This window comes from Rhinoderma darwinii, chromosome 3 (genome assembly GCF_050947455.1).
Source record: "Rhinoderma darwinii isolate aRhiDar2 chromosome 3, aRhiDar2.hap1, whole genome shotgun sequence".
Classification (NCBI taxonomy): domain Eukaryota; kingdom Metazoa; phylum Chordata; class Amphibia; order Anura; family Rhinodermatidae; genus Rhinoderma; species Rhinoderma darwinii.
Genome location: NC_134689.1, coordinates 214,313,207 through 214,334,377, shown reverse-complemented (window position 1 = coordinate 214,334,377; position 21,171 = coordinate 214,313,207). Strand labels below are relative to the sequence as shown.

The 21,171-nt window shown below is 39.3% G+C and overlaps 1 protein-coding gene across 4 annotated transcripts in view; it reads left to right on the top strand.

Annotated features, from left to right (window-relative positions):
* PCLO (piccolo presynaptic cytomatrix protein) overlaps positions 1-21,171 on the top strand; it is a 369,907-nt gene that overhangs the window by 43,047 nt on the left and 305,689 nt on the right. For all 4 annotated transcript variants that reach the window (XM_075857363.1, XM_075857364.1, XM_075857362.1 and 1 more), the window contains exons 2-3: positions 5,889-7,152; positions 16,959-19,115. In XM_075857363.1, the coding sequence (XP_075713478.1) occupies positions 5,889-7,152; positions 16,959-19,115 (3,421 nt within the window). The remainder of the gene's footprint in view (positions 1-5,888; positions 7,153-16,958; positions 19,116-21,171) is intronic.

Below are 21,171 nucleotides of genomic sequence, written 5' to 3'. Positions count from 1 at the left end.
CACTGCTTATCACGTCCCCGATACCATCCCTACAGTAAGACATGGTGGTGGCAGCATCATGCTGTGGGGGTGTTTTTCAGCGGCTGGGACAGTGAGACTGGTCAAGGTTGAGGGAAAGATGAATGGAGCAAAGTACAGAGATATTTTTAATGATATCCTGATCCAGAGTGCACTGGACCTCAGATTGGGCCAAAGGTTCACCTTCCAAAAACACAATGACCCTAAGCACACAGCTAAGAAAACGCAGGTGTGGCTTGGGGACAACTTTGTGAACTTAAACCCAATCGAACATCTCTGGATATACCTGAAAATGTCCATCCACAGATGGTCCCCATCCAACCTGACAAAGCTTGAGAGAATCTGTAGAGAAGAATGGCAGAAAATCCCCAAATCCAGGTGTTCAAACACTTGTGGCATCATACCCAAGAAGACTGGAGGCTGTTATCGCTGCCAAAGGTGCTTCAACGAAGTACTGAGTAAAGGGTCTGAATACTTATGTCAATGCCATATTTTAGGTTTTCATTTTCAACAAATCAGTAAAAATTACTAACATTTTGTTTTCACCTTGTCATTATGGGGTATTGAGTGCAGAATGATGGGGAAAAACGTGAATTTTTTTTTAATAATAGCACAAGACCTCAACATAAGAAAATGGGAAAAAATTTAAACGTTTTGAAGACTTTCTGTGTCTATCTATCTATCTATTTATCTATCTATCTATCTATCTATCTATCTATCTATCTATCTATCTATCTATCTATCTATCTATCTATCTATCTATCTATCTATCTATCTATCTATCTATCTATCTATCTATCTATCTATCTATCTATCTATCTATCTATCTATCTATCTATCTATCTATCTATCTATCTATCATAACAGTTTATAAACAGATGTAATATTCACCCTTATAATGAGGTGTTTAACTGGTTGCCGACACAGGACGAGAACGCTAGTCCTGAGCAGCGAGTACTTTGCGCATTAGGACGGGCATTCTCGTCCTGTGTGACAGCCGCCTGTGCGCGCGATCGAGAGCGGGGCAATGGCTGTAATACACAGCCACGGCCCCGCTCTGACAGCGGAGAGAAGAGAAACATCTCTCCGCCATTAACCCTTTGAATGTCGCGATGAAAGCTGTTCGCGGCGTTCGAGGAGCGGGGACTGCACTTTGATAAGAAGATAACTGTGACGCGATCAAAGCCCATAACTCGTATGGCCAGACAGCCCAGGGTCCATTGAAGGACCCCAGGGCTGTCTGAACATATTTCCTGTTGTTAGGGCATACTGAGGTATGCCCTAACAACTGCCTGTGTACAATCAGTATACAGGCTAGTGTACTGGCATATAGATCTATGCCAGTACATTACAGTTACAAAATAAAAATCTAAATGATAAATCCCTTTATGGGATTAAAAAAGTTAAATGAATGTAAAAAAAAATAATGATAAATAAAAAGTAAAAAAAAATACACAGAAACACACTTTTTTTATATAATAAATAAACTTTTTAAAATAGTCCCAAAACATGAAATAATATAGACATATTTGGTATCGCCCCGACCGTAACAACCTAAACAACAAATATATAACATTATTTATGATGATCGGTGTATGGTGTAAAAAAATAAAAATATTAAAACTGCTGCGGAACTGCCTTTTTTCTGCATTTTTGGCAAAATAAAAATGTATAGAAATTGAACGATAATGTATTTGTACCAAAAAATGTTACCTACATAAAGTGCAACTCATCCCGCAAAAAACAAAGTCTCATACAACTACGTCGTACAAAAAAATAAAAGAGTTATGAGCGTCGGGATGCAAAGAGGGAAATCTAAAAAAATTGTTCTGTCCTCAAGGCCAAAATTGGCCATGTCCTTAAGGGGTTAAAGATATTTGAAGTGTTGTCTCTTTTTCTTAAATTTCATTAGCCAATAACGATAGTGGATAGAAAGACTATGTATTGCTCTGGGAGACCCTGCACTTGCATGCATTACACAAACAGCCAATTGATCTAATTTTTCCTACAGTGGTGCTTGATTCCCTAATAGGACACATGGATTTTAAGGACTTTATTAAAATAAACACAAATAGATTTTACATTATTGAACAATTTACAACTAGTTAGAAATTAGAATTATATATAAAATAATAAATCAGTCTGCAAATGCCAAGTGAAGCTGTCAAAGTACTGGTGCACACTGCAGTTTTAGAGTGTAGACCTTGGTATAAGTGTCTGTTATGTGAACCTGACCCCAGAGTCAAGTGCTATTGATATGATCTTGGCATAGTGTCAGCTGCCTGTAATATGTTTCTGATCCTTGGCATCATTGATACACAATATCAATCTACAACTTGCAAAAACTGGTGATTCACATACAGGAAGCCTGAGAGCCACATGTGGCCCCAGAGCCACTCATTTTATAGAAAAATGGCATCATTAGTTTATGCATTCAAGGTTGAAATAATTTTAGAAGAAATGTTAAAGGCTTTCAAGTTCTCAGGCTAGCCCATGTTCACATTACGTTTGGGATGTAGATCTAGCACGTATGCCAGGAAAGCAACTGGCTTACACGCTAATTGTGTCCATAGGGCTCCATTAGCCCAAAGCAGACCAAAAGGTGTCCTTTTGGCCTCCATTAGTCCGCATACGTCAGTACGCAGCAAAAAAAAAAAAAAAAAGATATGGAATAGCTTGCTAGATTCAATTATTCCATACAATGGAATCCCGTATTGAAAAAAACAGTATACCGTATAACGTATATGCGGTATACTTTTTTTTAACATGGAAGCCTATGGGTCAAAGATGCCACTGTATAGCATCTGATACAGGCATCCGTTTAACGTATATGTCACGAGATTTTCATGACGTTTACATGAAATGGATGTCATGATAGTCTATGTGTCACTGATGCATGGCAATGACATCCGTCACCCATAAGCTATTATGCCATCCGTTTAACTTATACTACAAGAAATGGTCATGACAGTTCATGACGTATATGTTAAACGTGTCCCATAATTGTCTCTGTTAGGCATCCGTCACAGCCTACATATAACAAACGTCAGGAACTTTACCTGTTATATACGTTAAACATATGCCAAAAAACGTGATGTGAATGAGGCCTTGAAATTACAGTTAGATTTTTCATTAACATCAGAACTTGGAATTGATCTCATTTTTGCAAAGCTGATGTTGCTTCAAAAGTAGTTTATTAGGTGCATACATCGAACTAGACTGGTTCAGACATTTTTGGACATTTCTAACAGTTTAATAGGAACTGGATGTTAAAAGTAAAATTTTCCTTTAATTTATACGCACTCTTAGGGTATGTGCACACACACTAATTACGTCCGTAAATGACGGACGAATTTCGGCCGCAAGTACCGGACCGAACACAGTGCAGGGAGCCGGGCTCCTAGCATCATAGTTATGTACGATGCTAGGAGTCCCTGCCTCTCCGTGGAACTACTGTCCTGTACTGAAAACATGATTACAATACGGGACAGTTGTCCTGCAGAGAGGCAGGGACTCCTAGCATCGTATATAACTATGATGCTAGGAGCCCGGCTCCCTGCACTGTGTTCGGTCCGGTACTTGCGGCCGAAATACGTCCGTCAAGCACGGACGTAATTAGTGTGTGTGCACATACCCTTAATTTTCTAAAGAAAAGACTTACAAATTTCTATGACTATGATTATGTTCATCCTGAGAAAATTAGCTACATTCAATAAAAGCAGCATGGATTAATGGATCTTTTCAAAGCAAGATGGATACAATTAATCAGGATGGCACAAAATATGAGCAAAATAAATCATTTGGTTTTCATACAGTAGTTGCTTAAATATTGCTGTCCGTGTATGTTGTGGCATCAATATCGTAAAATTGCAAGTGTTGTTGAAACAACCCTTTTCTTCATTAAGGAGGTTTTCCAGCCAGTAAAAATTGATGGCCTATCCTCAGGATAGGCCATCAATAGCTTATTGGTCGGGGTCCGAATCCCTTCAGCTGTTTTGAAGGGGCTGCAGCGCTCGTACGAGCACAGGTATTGCAGCATTTTCTTCAATTCACTTCAATGGGAGAAGAAGGCTGCAATACCTGTGAATCGCCGCTACATGCGTGTCGAAAATTCACAGTGAGCAAGTAGAAATAAAGTGGATGCAGCGGTTGTACGAGTGCTGCACCCCCTTCAAAACAGTTGATCGGCGGGGGTCCCGGGAGTCAGACCCCGACCGATCAGCTATTGGTGGCCTATCCTGAGGATAGGCCATCAATATTTACTGGCTGGAAAACCCCTTTAATACAGAGCCTGTAGATATCTATGGTCCCATACTGTACTGTATGTATCTGATTTTAAAGGAAAGCACACAGAGGTTTTCTTTATAAATAATTCACTGAAGATCTGTGAGAGAATTGCTCTAATGCATGCCATATTACAGAGATTGTGGGGAGATGTATTTAGGCCCCATGCACACGAACGTGCTTTTGCGGCCGTAATTCCCCCGAAAATCCACGGGAGAATAGCGGCCCCATTCATTTCTATGGGGCCATGCACACGACCGTAGTTTTTACCGTCCATGCATTGCCCGGGAGCCCACACCGCAGAGAGAACAGACATGTCTTATTACGGCCGTGTTCTGCGGTCCGTGCTCATTGAAAATAATGGCCGCGGCCATGTGCATGGCCCGCGATTTGCGGGCGGCTTCGGCTGACAGTCCGCTGCCGGCCGACCCGAAAATCACGGCCATGCACATGGCTACGGTCCTGTGCATGAGGCCTTAGACTGGTGTTTTTTACGCCAGTCTAAAACCAAAATATGTTGCATATCTTTGGCTGTCCATGTTCCAGCAATTGTAATCTACGCTTGCTATGATCAGGCATAGATCTGTGGCATAATTTACGCCAATTTTTGGTGTCAATTATGGTAAATCTGTCAGACTGATGGTTGCCCCCTCTGCTAAACAATGCTGCTTTTCTTACCACTTTCGTAAAGTGGCAGAGGAAAAATAAAACATCAAAAAGTCACAAATTATTGTGCAAATATGGTATGCGCCATAGCTTGTAACTTTTCAATGCCAGCATTGTGGCACAAATGCAATTATAAATTTCCCTTATTGTTTGTAGGGGAGAGTATGGCTTCTCACAAAAGTGCAGTGTACAGCAAATAGTACCTACAAGTCCGTATGTAGATCGCAGTTCACCATGGATCATAGGAACCTGTGAACAAAAGTGCACCCATTGATTGCTATGGGAGAGTTTTCTAGGTCATTGTGCCAGAAGGGGTAGGAGGGGAGCTGTTTCCTTCACCTATTGTCAATAGTGGATACTCTGTTATTTATATAGAGGTGTTACCTTTCATTGTAATCCTGCCTCTGATGATAATGAGATGACTGTTGAGAAGTGATCGCTACAGAACAGGAAGTGTCAGTCTATTATGAGGCTCTGTGGCCGGTTATTTTTTAAGGCCACTTTCACTATGCAATATTTTAGTCAGTATTTTGCTTCAGTATTTGTAAGCCAAAACCAGAAGTGGTACCAACACAGAGAAACAGTACAATGGAAAGATTTTTAACTCTTGAGGTTTTGCATCCACTGACCAAAAAACTGCTGTGTGGCCTAAAGTCGATAATGACAGAAAATAAAAGAAAAAAAAAATAATCAAAAATTCTTAAAATTATGTTTAACTCAAAAACTTGAATAAAACAATAGGTAATTTCTGACGACACATTCCCTTTAAGATTGTAGCCATGTTCAACAATGTGTAAGGAAACATTAATTGTTCAAAAAATATTTGCTATTTATTATTGCTAATACTTGCTATTTACTTGATATTTTTTCTTCTCAATATTTATATACATGTAAATATCTTTTTTTTATTATTATTGCAGAAATCCAAGCAATGATACTTCTCAATCTCCAAGACATCCAAGTAAACCGCCTGATCCAGGACCGACTGGTCTAAGTAAGAGTAGAACAGTAGATGCATTCAAAACTGAAACAAAACCACCTGGCAGAAGTCCTTCAACTATGAGTTTAAGAGAGCCTAAAGCAAAACCTGATATTAAAGAAGACCAGAAAACTGGTATGATGAGTGGTTTCCTTGCAGACAGTAATCCAATGAATATGGTCTCTTCTGTAGTTAACAAATTTAGTCCATTTGATGCAAAAACTGATCCTAGTGAAGTCCTAGTTAAAAAACAAACGGAAAAACAGCAAGAAAATAAAGAAGATACTAAAGGCATTATTAGATCTATGCCTCAAATGCAACATCAACAAGGACATGTTAAGGCCACAATACCAACTCAACAGTTTACTAAATCTACACAACAACAGTCTGAGATTAAGCCAGCATCCTTACAACAGAGTCCTGCAAGGACCACAACACAATCATCAAATGCCACAAAATCACTTACACACTCCCCTTTCCCCAAAGAACATTTGCCTGAATCCGTAAACTCCACAAAACCCTTAGTTCAAGAGCCAAAACATACTACCTCATTACCCCAAGGACAAGAATATAAAAAGGAACCAATGAAACAAGATATCTCTGCTAAACCAATAATAACTATGGAAAAGCAAAACTTTCCACAAACAGGACCTTCAAAACCTTCAATACCATCAAACACATCTGAACGAGAAAAACAGTCCACACAACCCCCAGCTACTGCCAAACAAACTTTGCAAGAACAACCTGGTTCTAAAAAGCCACAACCACAGCAAACTGGGACTGCTAAAGCTCCTCCGCAGCAAATGTTACCAGTAAAACAACAGTTACAGCAATCAGGTCCTTCAAAACCACAAGGACCCACACCAGAGAAGCAAGCCCCCTTCACAACAAGTACACAACAAGTAACGCAGAAGCCAGAAATGACACCGCTTGGTGGTACTAAACAGCCTGTGCAGGTACCAGGAAAATCAATGCCTGCTTCACAACCACAACCCTTAAAAGAACAGAGGACAGAGTTTATTAAACTACAACAAGATACTGCACAGAAAGTATCCAAAGTAGGCACGAAGAATATGTGTCCTCTGTGTAAAACAACAGAACTCATGTTGGATGTAAATGAAAAGGCTAATTATAATACGTGCACCCAGTGTAACGAAACTGTATGCAGCTTCTGTGGCTTCAATCCTAACCCACATATAACTGAGGTAAGTGTAGATTTTGGGATCGTGTATGAAAAGCAAATTCATAGTAGTTGTTTATTAAAACAAGCCATTCAACTACAAATACCAAGGGTTTGTTGTGGAAAATCCGCAGCAAATACAGTAGCAGCAAAGTGCATGAGATAAAGCAAATCTCATCCACACGCTGCGTAAATACTTTATTCCACAGCATGTCATTGAACGCTGCTTATTTGTTGCTGCTTTTCCCTATTGAAGTCAATGGGGAGGTAAAATCCACAACAAATAGCAGTTGTTGCATTTTTTGCGGCGGGTTCGCAACGATTCCACAGCAAAAAAACGCAACTTAGAATTTTTTTTTATCTTATACTTACCAAGGAGTCTGTGTTTCTTCCTCCAGGCCGGCTTCCTGGGATGACATTTCATCCCATGCGACCACTGCAGCCAATCACAGGCTGTAGCGGCGGTCACATGGGATAAAACGTCATCCAAAGAGGCCGGCCAAGATGACATCAGAGGGCCGGCCTCTTGGGATGACGCTTCATCCCATGTTTACCGCTGCAGCCAATCACAGGCTGCAGCGGTCTCCTGGGATGAAACTTCATCCCAGGAGGTTGTAATGCTAGCAGGCCACCTAAGTGCCCCGTGTTAACTCAGCCTTCAGACGAGCGTGTCCGATTTGCGTGCGTAAAAACCGCAGCGTTTTTCCTACATTTCATGTCCGTGTGTGTTGCATATTGGCATCAGTGTGCGTTGCGTGTGGCATGAATTTTTCACGTCCGTGCGAGCACCGTGGTTTTCACGCACCCATAGACTTCAATAGGCGACTAGGTGCACAAAAATGCACCAATATTGGACATGCGGAGAGTTTCACGTAACGGACACTCGCTGCATGAAAACTCACACATGTCTGAATAGCCCCATTGAAATTAATAGGTCAGTGTGCTGTGAGTTATTTAAACGCACAGCACACGGACGAGTATTACGCTCATCTGAATAAGCCCTAACGGTATGTTCCCACACACTGGATACGCTGTGGATTTTCTGCAACAGAAAATTGGAATCAGAATCTAAAAAAAATGCAGAAATCCGCTCCAAATAGTAATGCTTGGTGCTTCAATGTCAATGAGACTATCCAGACAGAACTACCACTGTTACAATAATATCAATGTGTCCTTAGGCACTGTCCAATGCAGCTACTCCCCTCAAGCCCTTACCCCTTTACAGAGTATGAGCCAATGGCAGAGCTTAATACAAACTGATTGCAGCTAATCCCAAAAACTACAAGCATTTTGATTGGATGTACACTGTCTAGACTAGAGGCTGAAGACTTACAATTGCCACAAGCTGGTAGTTGACACTCTATGGGGAGATTTATAAAAACTGCTGCAGAGGAAAAGTGAATTAGTTGCCCATGGCAACCAGTCGGGTCTATGCTTTCACTTTGCTAATGACATTTGTAAAATGAGAGCTGGAATCTGATTGGTTGCTATGAGCAACTACTTAACTTTTCTTTTTTTTTTCACCAGCTTTGATAATTCTCTCCCTATATCTCTGTTGCTGCACTGCACTGCTCCAGATGTCTGAGATGTAAAGTACAAAACTTGAACTGACAATGTCAATTCAGGCAACAGACTCCTCAGTTAAGTCCCTTAGGTAATAAATATACATGTTTACAATTTCAGAAGTCTTCAATTTATAGCATCGGTTAAACCTCACTGTAAAGCATTACATCACAAATACAACCAGAGGCATAGCAAATAGAATCATAATACATCATCAAATGGAAGACAACATTCTGAAGACATAATCCTGATTCCCCTTGTGGTTGGAAGGTCTATTGCTACCACTGCAACTTCTATGAAAGGGTGCACCATATTTTTTGGTAGTCCTCAAAGTATTGGGTGCGAAGGTTGCAGTTGCACACAGGCCCTGTGTATAGGAAGGCCCAAATGGCCCTCTGCCACATAAGATGAGGGCAATACTTAACATGGCACACATTAAAACCCATAAGCTTCAAGGTACGTTTCTATTGGTAATCTATATAGATAAAATAGATTCAAGGGTTCTGCTGTCATTTCCATAAAAATAATACTGGAAATTTTAGTGAATTCTGTTTAGAACAATATTTTTAACTGTGCTTACTTATGCAGATTTCTAAAGAATAGTAAACAAAATATATATTTCATGTCTACAAAACCGTGCTAAATGCCCATATTTAAAAGTTCTAGGTTAGCCAAAGTGCAGTGGACAAAATAGTTTCTTTCAGTGGTAATGCAAAACCATCTATCCATCTGACTAGATACAGTTCAACTTCACATTGCGGTTGTAATTGGAAACGGTGTAACTGAGAAGCTATGGAGAGCTGTAGAAAGTCGATTGTGTAGAATAACTCCTACAAGGTCCTGTCTTTTCCAGCCACTGTAGAGTTTAATAAGACCACCAAAGATAAGATGATCAATATAAGTAGACACCATAAGTCTGTGTTCTTTTATCTTTTTGAATAGCCCCTTTACGCTCTTCTCTATGGGCTTATTGTTCTGTCTTGTGTTATAAATAATTGAGATGCTTGGGTGTCATGTGTGTAATTGTGTATCCTTTCTTTTTTAGGCGAGGTTCACACTAACATTTTGCTTATAGTTTCTTATAATAAAAAAAAACTAATAAAGACTAAAAACAATACAGTTCTCTACTAAACAATACTATTCAGTGGATCCCATCTATTACTATGGGTACCTTTATGCTCATTTTGCCATCAGTCTGTAGCCTTTCCACAAAGACAATGACAATTGCAGTAACAGTTAATGTATTATGATTCAAATATACATATATACATTCCATGCCATGTAAATAAACCAACAAAAAAACAGTTGTGTACATATAAATATTTTATATCAAACCGGTAAAAAGGGTGATGTACAGGGTGGCCCATTTTCATGGATACACCTAAATAAAATGGGAATGGTTGGTGATATTAACTTCCTGTTTGTGGCACATTAGTATATGGGAGGGGGAAACTTTTCAAGCTGGGTGTTGACCATGGCGGCCATTTTGAAGTCGGCCATTTTGTATCCAACTTTAGTTTTTTCAATGGGAAGTGGGTCATGTGACACATCAAACTTATCGAGAATGTCAAAAGAAAAACAATGGTGTGCTTGGTTTTAACGTTACTTTATTCTTTCATGAGTTATTTACAAGTTTCTGACCACTTATAAAATATGTTCAAAGTGCTGCCCATTGTGTTGGATTGTCAATGCAACCCTCTTCTCCCACTCTTCACACACTGATAGCAACACTGCAGAAGAAATGCCTCCCGATCTGACCCCCTTAGACTTTTATCTTTGGGGTCATCTGAAGGCAATTGTCTATGCTGTGAAGATACGAGATCTGCAGCAACTGAAACTATGGATACTGGAAGCCTGTGCTAGCATTTCTTCTGCGGTGTTGCTATCAGTGTGTGAAGAGTGGGAGAACTTCTATTTTTTTTACAGGTTGCTGTATATTGTGATCGGTAGTCACTGTCCAGGGTGCAGAAACAGTTACTGCCGATCGCTTAACTCTTTCAGCACCCTGGACAGTGACTATTTACTGACTTCGCCTAGCAACGCTCCCGTAATTACGGGTGCACACACATAGTCACCCGTAATTATGGGTGCACACACGTAGTCACCCGTAATTACGGGAGCCCCATTGACTTCCTCAGTCTGGCTGTAGACCTAGAAATACATAGGTCCAGCCAGAATGAAGAAATGTCATGTTAGTAAAACCAATACGCTCCGCAGCACACATAACCTCTACATAACATCTGCGGACTTCAGTGCGGAATTTTGAATCTCCATTGAAGTCAATGGAGAAATTCCGCAATGAGTCCGCAACCAGTCCGCCACACGTCCGCAACAACCATTGTATGCTGAGGACACCAAACTCTGCACCGCAGCCTATGCTTCGCAGCGGAATTGTCCGCAACGTGCAAACGAACCCTACTAAAAAGCTATGGAAGGCAATGGAGAAACGGTTCCGCTGCGGATTTCCGCTGCGGAGTGTCCGCAGTGGAATTCCAGAGCAATTCCGCCACGTCTGGCCATGCCCTTACAGTTGGTGTCAGGTTCTTCTGGTGAAATGCTTTCTTTAGTTTTTGCCAGACATGTATTCTGGTACTGTGGCCAAACAACTCTATCTTTGCCTCATCTTTTGACAACACAATGTTGCAGAAATCCTGGTATTCGTCTGGTACTGCAGCTCTCTGCATTTAAGTGAATCAGACACAACTTCAATACCAGTCACAGCCGCTAACAAATGTGTGGCGTTGTGCATGATAAGCAATAAAGGGGACAAGGCACTGACTGACAGTCAGCTGATCAGTGGGGGTGCAGGTAGTCGGACCACCACCGATCTGATATTTATGGCCTATCCTAAGGATAGGCTGTTTATATCAAGGTCCCGGAAAACCCCTTTAACTATGCTACATTCACACTAACATTTATTATGACACTTTTTAACTGATTAAAATAGAATGGATAACTGTTGGCAAAATGAAATCATTTTCTATTGATAATTCTGTCAATTTTGTGTTTCAATATATATGAATAATCTCTGTCATCTAATGTTTTTAGATGTATTTTAATGCCAAGGAATTCACCACAGGGCTACAGAATAAAAGCTGTGTTTAGCTAGCACATAGAAGCGCAAATGTCGGCAAACATATTTTTCAGCATAAGTACACTTACAAATATTTTAATGCATACTATCTAATGATCTAAGCAGCTTAAATAACTAAAGCAATGCACAACCGTAGCCCATTTATTACTAAAGTTTAGCATTTAATATGGCTGTTGCTGGTACAGCAATATTGACCATTTGTTTTTGTAGATTAAATAGATTTTTTTGTAATTTTTTTTTAACAGTGGAGTAAATAAAACATTGATCTGCATAGCTAAAGAGGTCAACCACAGTGAGCCATCTGCACCTTTGTTTTGTCTCCTGGCAACTGTAATTCACTACTATAATGTGCCATGTGACCAGCCTTGCCGTGCTGTGGGTAAATCCGGCACAGGAAGTATATTTGGCTCATTGTTTAAACAGACAAGATAATTTGTATTTTCAAATACTGCTAATATTATGTTACACTGACTTGCTGCGGCAGCACACACTTTTTTTTATATGCTTCTTCTTCTAGCTACAGTATAGTTCCATAGACTAATAAAATGTAATAATACACAGATGAATGCAGGTTTACAATTAATGTCCATAATCAATAATATTATACATTTCTACATTACTATTGCACTTAGCATTACATCATAATGTGTTAAATGGAATAACATAAAAACAGTAAACATTTTTGGTATTATCCTTTTTCACAAATAGGGGTTGATACAGGTCAATGAGCATCAGTGTATTATGTATTCTACAGGGTGGGCCATTTATATGGATACACCTAAATAAAATGGGAATGGTTGGTGATATTAACTTCCTGTTTGTGGCACATTAGTATATGGGAGAGGGGAAACTTTTCAAGCTGGGTGTTGAACATGGCGGCCATTTTGAAGTCGCACATTTTGTATCCAACTTTATTTTTTTCAATGGGAAGAGGGTCATGCATTTCACAAGAAAAACAATGGTGTGCTTGGTTTTAACGTTACTTTATTCTTTCATGAGTTATTTACAAGTTTCTGACCACTTATAAAATGTGTTCAAAGTGCTGCCGATTGTGTTGGATTGTCAATGCAACCCTCTTCTCCCACTCTTCACACACTGATAGCAACACCGCAGAAGAAATGCTAGCACAGGCTTCCAGTATCCGTAGTTTCAGTTGCTGCACATCTCGTATCTTCACAGCATAGACAATTGCCTTCAGATGACCCCAAAGATAAAAAGTCTAAGGGGGTCAGATCGGGAGACCTAGGGGGCCATTCAACTGGCCCACGATGACCAATCCACTTTTCAGGAAACTGTTCATCTAGGAATGCTTGGACCTGACACCCATAATGTGGTGGTGCACCATCTTGCTGGAAAAACTCAGGGAACGTGCCAGTTTCAGTGCATAAAGAGAGAAACACATCATCATGTAGCAATTGTTGAATGGCCCCCTAGGTCTCCCGATCTGACCCCCTTAGACTTTTATCTTTGGGGTCATCTGAAGGTAATTGTCTATGCTGTGAAGATACGAGATGTGCAGCAACTGAAACTACGGATACTGGAAGCCTGTGCTAGCATTTCTTCTGCGGTGTTGCTATCAGTGTGTGAAGAGTGGGAGAAGAGGGTTGCATTGACAATCCAACACAATGGGCAGCACTTTGAACACATTTTATAAGTGGTCAGAAACTTGTAAATAACTCATGAAAGAATAAAGTAACGTTAAAACCAAGCACACCATTGTTTTTCTTGTGAAATTCTCGATAAGTGTGCCACAAACAGGAAGTTAATATCACCAACCATTCCCATTTTATTTAGGTGTATCCATATAAATGGCCCACCCTGTACAGTATATCAGGTAAAAGTAAACTAGAAAATGTAGACAATAAAAATTATATCATGTGAGAAATGTTAAAGGGGTTATCCGGGACTGTTTTTCAGCAGCAGGGCAGGGTATGGTGAAAAATTATAAACTGGCAGAGACTCAACCCCTGAAGTGCTTCCTAGGCCAGCGCTGAGGTCCCATTTTCCACGACTCCACACCTGGAAGCTTCTGCAGCGGTCATGTACTATTCATCGGTCACATGCCAATGCAGCCAATCGCTAACCTCAGCGGTTACTTGCCGTTCATGACAGCATCACCGCTATGGCCAGCAATTGGCTACATGATCATCGAATAGAACGTGATTGTTAAAGGACCCTTCGGGATCACAGCCATGGAGAATGGTGCCTCAGCACCAGAACAGGGGGCACTTCAGCAGGTAAATATATCTGTCAATGTATTATTTTATACCAACTCCTGCCCTGCTTCCAATTTATTTATTTTTTGTACATTTTACTGCAATTACAGATGCAAGTCTCCTGGGGTATGTCTCTATTAGGGTATGTTCACACGGCCGAAAAATCGGAAGCAGAATGCCTCCAAGCATCTGCCCGTTGATTTCAATGGGAAAAACGTCGTTCTGTTCCGATGGGCCGTTTTTTTTTTTCGCATTTTCAGACGTTTTTGACTCAGCGTGTGAAAATACCCATAACTTACCACATCTAGACACTGGGAGTTTTTGCCCATTCTTCCAGTCAAAATTGCTCCAACTTCTTCAAGTTAAATGGGGTGCGTTGTGTACAGCAGTCTTCAAGTCATATCAGAGATTCTAAATAAGATTGATGTCTGGGCTTTGACTCGGTCATTCCAAGGCATTAAACTTTTTCTCCTTAAACCATTCCAGTGTAGCTTTATCCGTATGTTTAGAGTCATGTTCCTGCTGGAAGGTGAACTTCCTTTTCAGTCTCAGATTTCTGGCAGACTGAAATGGGCTCTGTTCCAGAATTGCCCTATATTTACTGTCATCCATTCTTTCTCCAAACCAGACCAGTTTTCCCAGCCCCTGCCGATGAAAAGCATCCCCACAGCATGATTCTTTCCCTACAATGCTTCACTGTAGAATGGTGTTCTTTGGGTAATGCATAAATAAAGTGGAAAAAAAAACAAGGATATCTGGGTACTGCTAGATGAAGGACAGAGACTAAAATCTGTTTAAAATAGTTTTTGTTATTTTATAGGGCTACGCGTTTCAACACCGAACAGGTTTCTTCCTCAAGCAAGTGTAATAGCAGTACATTATACACGAGCTTTTATACCCACCAGTAAAAGGGAAGAAAAATAAAATATGACATCATATGGTCAAAGCGATATGAGTCTAATGAATGACATTGTTACAATACAAGCATGAAAAAAATGTCATAGTAATATTAGAAATAGGTAAAATAAACAACAGTGGTGGAATAAATACCAGCAGATAGTTAGAACAGATATAAAAAAAAAATGAAAAAGGTTTAAAGAATAAATATTATGGAAACACTTAGGACAGTATGTAGAGGTTGGGGGGGGGGACATTGGGGAAGTTGATTGACTTGACCAGACCTCATTTAGGGGTTTCATAGCAAAGGGGGTGAATACAGATGACCTTGTCAGGGTCACTGCATATATCTGATTTAAAATCCATTTTATTCTAGGTTGTAATATAACAAAACAAGAAAAACACCAAGGGAGTGTATAATTTTGCAAGGCACTGTACATACACCCAGTGTATACCACTTTAACTATTCACATTTCACATAATATTGTTTAAAAGAAAGAAATCAACGTGCTGGATTGATATATATATATATATATATATATATATATATATATATATATATATATATATATATATATATATATATATATATATATATAGAGAGAGAAATGTAGAGCGTAGTAACGGCACCAGGCTTTCATCCATCTTGAAGTCCTGGTGCCGTTACTACGCTCTACATTTCTCTCTATCTGGATATTGGGGAATTGATTCACCCCCAGGTAACGAGCACATGGCCTGATTTGTTGCATTTGGAGTGCTGTGTTCATCCACCCTGGACTGTATATATATATATATATATATACATATGTATGAAATATCAAATTGTTAAAAAACATTTACAAATATGTAAATACATTATGAATATTTTATGTAATCACCAGACTCAAGCACTTATCATTAAGTATAATTTTTTTTTGCTAAGTTCTTGATTTTGTATGTAGTGCATTGCAAGGGTAAATCTGTATTAGCCAGAGCTGCTGCATAGAGTGTCTCCTGCTCTGGAGGATTCTGCTCTTTCAAGGATATGTAGGCGCAATGTAACACATTTCCACCTGAGCTGAGCTCTGGATGCTCCAATTGGAGTGCCAATTGGCATACATTTAGAAAAGGGGTTTTGAGTATGACAATCCCTGTAAAAAGAATATTCCACTATTCAAAAACATTTTACAGTTTATATTAATGTAACTAGCTGAGTAATTGGCCGACATTTAGCTGTTTTTGAGTTATGTCATCAATTCTTGACCTTACATGAAATGTATCTTAGCTGTCTGGCTGTCATTTAAATTGCCACCATGTATTCTGGACAGGAAGCCGGAAGAATTCTGTCTTTCATTTTGGATGTGAAATACCCCTTGAAACCAAATCTGTGCAAGATTTGTAATGCAAAGTTTGCAATGTTTACAAAGTTGTCTAATATTGTGTGTATATTTAGAGCTAAGTTAAATATTCTCAAATGTTGTCCAGTAGATTTTGACTATACTGGTTGTTATTTTTCTTGTCAGTATGGCCATTTATCCACATTTGTTATAACAATTAATAATGGTTATTAAAAACAGTTTACACATTTTACACAATTTATCAGAAACATGTTCTGAAAATGTATAGCTATGAAATGGATAGTTAAGATACAACTTTCATATTGTCCTTGCGCTCATGTTTGCAGATTGTTATCTCTATTTCCTTATTCCACGTAGTGGAGATATCAGTTTATCTGTCGTATTGGCATTGGAAAGAAAAAAGTAAAGAGCAAGAGTACTAAAATGAAATCAAAGAAATGTAGTAGAAATTGAACCAGGGGTCATCATGATTAGAAGTAAACAAATAGATATAAAGAAATTCAATTGTATTGACTTGCACTGATGACAATTATTTTATTCATTTAGTTATTTTATCATTTTTATACAATATGTATTTTAAATATATAACATATTTAAAATATATAACATGTTTCTGATGGTCTGTAAACTTTTAAAAAATAGATTAATTCCAGTAACATTATGTGCCAATTTGTAATGTGAACATCAATGTATTTAATTGTATGTTGTTGTCTTTTGGTAACAGGTACAGGAATGGCTTTGTTTGAACTGTCAGATGCAAAGAGCCCTTGGTATGGATATGGCTGGTCCTCTGACACCCATGCCTCAGCCAGGCAAGCAAAAACCTGCAGTACCACCACCAGTGAAATCTGTTTCTTCTCTAAAGAAAGAACCTAATGCAGTGCCAGATAAATTCATGAAACAAGACCCCAAAGCATTACCAATGTTAACCAAGCAGATATCTGTGTCAGACTCTCCATCCAAGTCTAATCAATCAACAACAGAAATTAAAACAGGTAAAACTACAATATCAGATAAAACCAAACCAACAGTACCTGAAAAGAAGCTGCTAGTTGAACCTATCCAGACTGAATCCTCTCAACGGCTTCAGAGTAAGACTGATTATGTTCATTCTGCGGCAACCATAAAAGCAGATCCTAAAATAACAGAATGCACAAAGATGGTGCTTCAACAGTCAGTTACTGATAAAATGAAACAAAATGATAGCCTACCATTATCTCATCAAGTTAAAGAATTGAAGCAATCTGCATTACCTAATGAACAGCAAAGACTCGCTCAAGAAGTAGAAAAATCACAGCTAAAAGAAGATTCTACAAAAAGTCCCAAAAAGATTTATCCAGCCAGCCAGCAAGCTCCAAAGGAGGAACCTCTGCCAATAAGCCCCAAACCTAGTCCTTTACATAAACCTGTGACTCCACTGGCATCACACCCTCCTGAACTTGTAAGCTCAAAGCCAAGCCTCTTTCAAAAACCTGTGGCTCCACAAGCGTCACAGTTTTCTGGGACAGGAAGTCCGAAATCTAGTCCTTCTCATAAACCTGTAGCTCCACAAATAACACAGCCTTCTGGAACAGGAAGTCCAAAAACTAGTCCTTCTCATAAACCTGTAGTTCCACAAACAACACAGTCTTCTGGAACAGGAAGTCCAAAATCTAGTCCTTCTCATAAAGCTGTAGCTCCACAAACAACACAGCCTTCTGGACCTGCAAGTCCAAAATCTAGCCCTTCTCATAAGCCTGTAACTCCACAAACAACGCAGCTTTCTGGGCCAGGAAGTCCAAAATCTGGTCCTTATAAACCTGTAGCTCCACAAACAACACAGCCTTCTGGGCCAGGAAGTCCAAAACCTAGTCCTTATCATAAACCGGTTGCTCTACAAACAACACAGCCTTCTGCACCAGGAAGTCCAAAACCTATTCCTTCTCAGAAACCTGTAGCTCCACAAGCCACACAGCTTTCTGGGCCAGGAAGTCCAAAACCTAGTCCAGCTCACAAACCTGCAGCTCCACCACCCAGTGGACCAGGAAGTCCAAAACCTATTCCTTCTCAAAAACCTGCAGCTTCAATACCCAGTGGACCAGGAAGTTCAAAACCTAGTCCTACTCACAAACCTGCAGCTCCACCACCCAGTGGACCAGGAAGTCCAAAACCTAGTCCTTCTCACAAGCCTGTCATTCCACAAACAAGTTCACAGCCTACCATTCCAGTATCCGCAAAACCTAGTCCTTTGCCTAAACCTGGCACTCCACAAATAGCAACACAACCTACAGCACAGCTCCCTAAATCACAAGAGCAGCCAAGACGTTTCAGTTTAAATCTGGGAAGTGCTGCTGAAGCTCCAAAAGTACAACCAACAACACCACAAGGAACAGTGACTGGAAAGCTCTTTGGGTTTGGTGCATCAATATTTAGCCAAGCCTCCAGTTTTATATCGACTGCAGCCCAACCAGGTACTCAAACACAAAGCACACAAGAAACAGCAGCCAAGTCGCCTATACCTGCACAAAAAATAGCTGAGACTCATAAACTAATAAAAGAGCCTGTTGCTCCACATTCACCCATATTACCTGCAATAAAAAAAGAAACACAACCGGTACTTACAAAAGTGACAGAACAGCCAAAATCTACTTTAAGGAAAGAAATTGATGAGAAAAAAGTTTTGGAAAAAGACACTAAGAAGGATATTCCTGAATCAAAGAAGATTACAAAATTAGAGCCAGAAATTATTGAAAAAATCATAGAGGCAAAAACACTATGTCGTCTTTGTAAAACAGAACTAAATATTGGTTCAAAGGACCTCCCCAATTTTAATACATGTACAGAATGCAAAAATATGGTATGCAACCTATGCGGATTTAACCCAACTCCACACCTGACCGAGGTAAGAAATCAACTGTTTTCCTATTACTTGAGAAATGTTGTTTAAGAAAAAAAATTCTATTGAAAGCATAGACCATTTCCTGCCGACTGTGTAAAAGTGATCTGCAATGTTGGTTTTTTGTTCGCCACAGATCAAGGCAGAGAAAGATTGGCAATTTGTTGTGTTTAATTATGAAGTTGGTGTCCAGAATGACAACCTTTACAGACCAACCGTGAAAACAAGTCGTTTAGAAAATGTCTGTCAAAAACCCCTAATGTATGGCCAGCTCCAATGCCTTCCTCTTAACCTGCATAGATATGTATGACTAAAAATAACATATGTGATATAAGGGATTGTACAAGAATATCTTTTAAGAAATATTTAGTAGTACCACTTTGTGGTAATTGTTATATATATATATATATATATATATATATATATATATATAAATATATTCATACACACATATCTATATATATATATACATATATATATATATATATATATTCACAAAAAAATCCTACAGATCTACTTTACAAATCTTACCTTCATCGTATTGTTAGACATTCACAAAATGGTCAAAAACTTTACTTTAATAATTTTTGTTTCCATTGATTTTATTATAACATATTTGTAAGAACAAATTGAATGCATCTACATTGATGCAAGTACAAAGGTACATACACAAAAAACCATTGTGCTACCCATTTACCAGTTCTGCCTCGGCTATAATGTTATCTTTTACAAGCAGTTCTTGGAAACGTTTCTAGAATTGCTACTATGGGAAACTGAGTTGTGGTACTACTTGTAAAGTCCACAGTCTTGAATGCTACAGTTTTCCCTATTGATGTAAAAAAAAAAAAAACAAAACCCCACTACACTGAATATAACTTCTGTTTAGACAAAATTCTAGAACAGACAGTTTTGAGAGGGGCATGTTTAGGATGCTAAACCCTAGCAATATAACAACATGCTGGTGGTTTAGTGGCCTAACATCTAGTGACAGGTTCCTTTTAACAGATATAGCAGAACTGAGTTGTGTTAGGGTATAAGAATGTGTTACCATTTGCTTTTCATAGGATTTATCATTATGAATTAAATTTCATATTCAGCTCTGCTTTAGTTGTATCGTAAAAATAATTTGAAATGCGGTCTATGATATGTGAATATATGTCTGCAGTTCATAGTGTAGGTTCAACCCTTAGAAGCCTGTAATAAGATGGCCATAATACAGTTCCACATGGTTTTGTTTGGGAAAGGTTTCCCTTCGTTATCCTGACTGCATCCAATCCCGTGTTGCAAAGGACGCAAACTGTACACAAATGGCTAATTGGTACTGACGACTTAAGTAAGGCCCCATGCACACGACCGTAGATTTCATCCGTAATTATGGTCCATAATTACGGACCCATTCACTTCTATTCTCTATGAACACCTTCCCGTATATTTATGGTAAGGTGTCTGGGCCGTAGAAACCCTCTGGATAAAATAGGACGTGTCCTAATTTTTTTATTTTATGGACAGAGCTCCCATACTTTATAATGGGAGCACGGTCCGCAAATGCGGACGACTGCCCATGCCCGTAATTATGACCGTGATTTTGGGCATGGTCATGTGCATTGGGCCTAAAGATATCATCATCCATCCTGTTTCTGTATGTAATATTATAATTGTATTTTACCTTTGATAGCCTGAGGGTATGTTCACACGATGAGAGGCATTTACGTGTGAAAAGACATACTGTTTGCAGCTGCCTCGTTTCACACGTAAATGCTCCTCCTCGTAATTTACGAGGCGTCTGAGACGCTCTGAGACGCTCGTAAATCTTGAGCTGTGCTTCATTGAGTTCAATGAAGAACAGCTCAAATTACGTGGCAAAGAAGTGCCCTGCACTTCTTTGCCGAGGCAGTCCATTTACACGTCGTCGTTTGACAGCTGTCAAACGACGACACGTAAATGACAGGTCGTCTGCACAGTACGTCGGCAAACCCATTCAAATGAATGGGCAGATGTTTGCCGACGTATTGTAGCCTTATTTTCAGACGTAAAACGAGGCATAATACGCCTCGTTTACGTC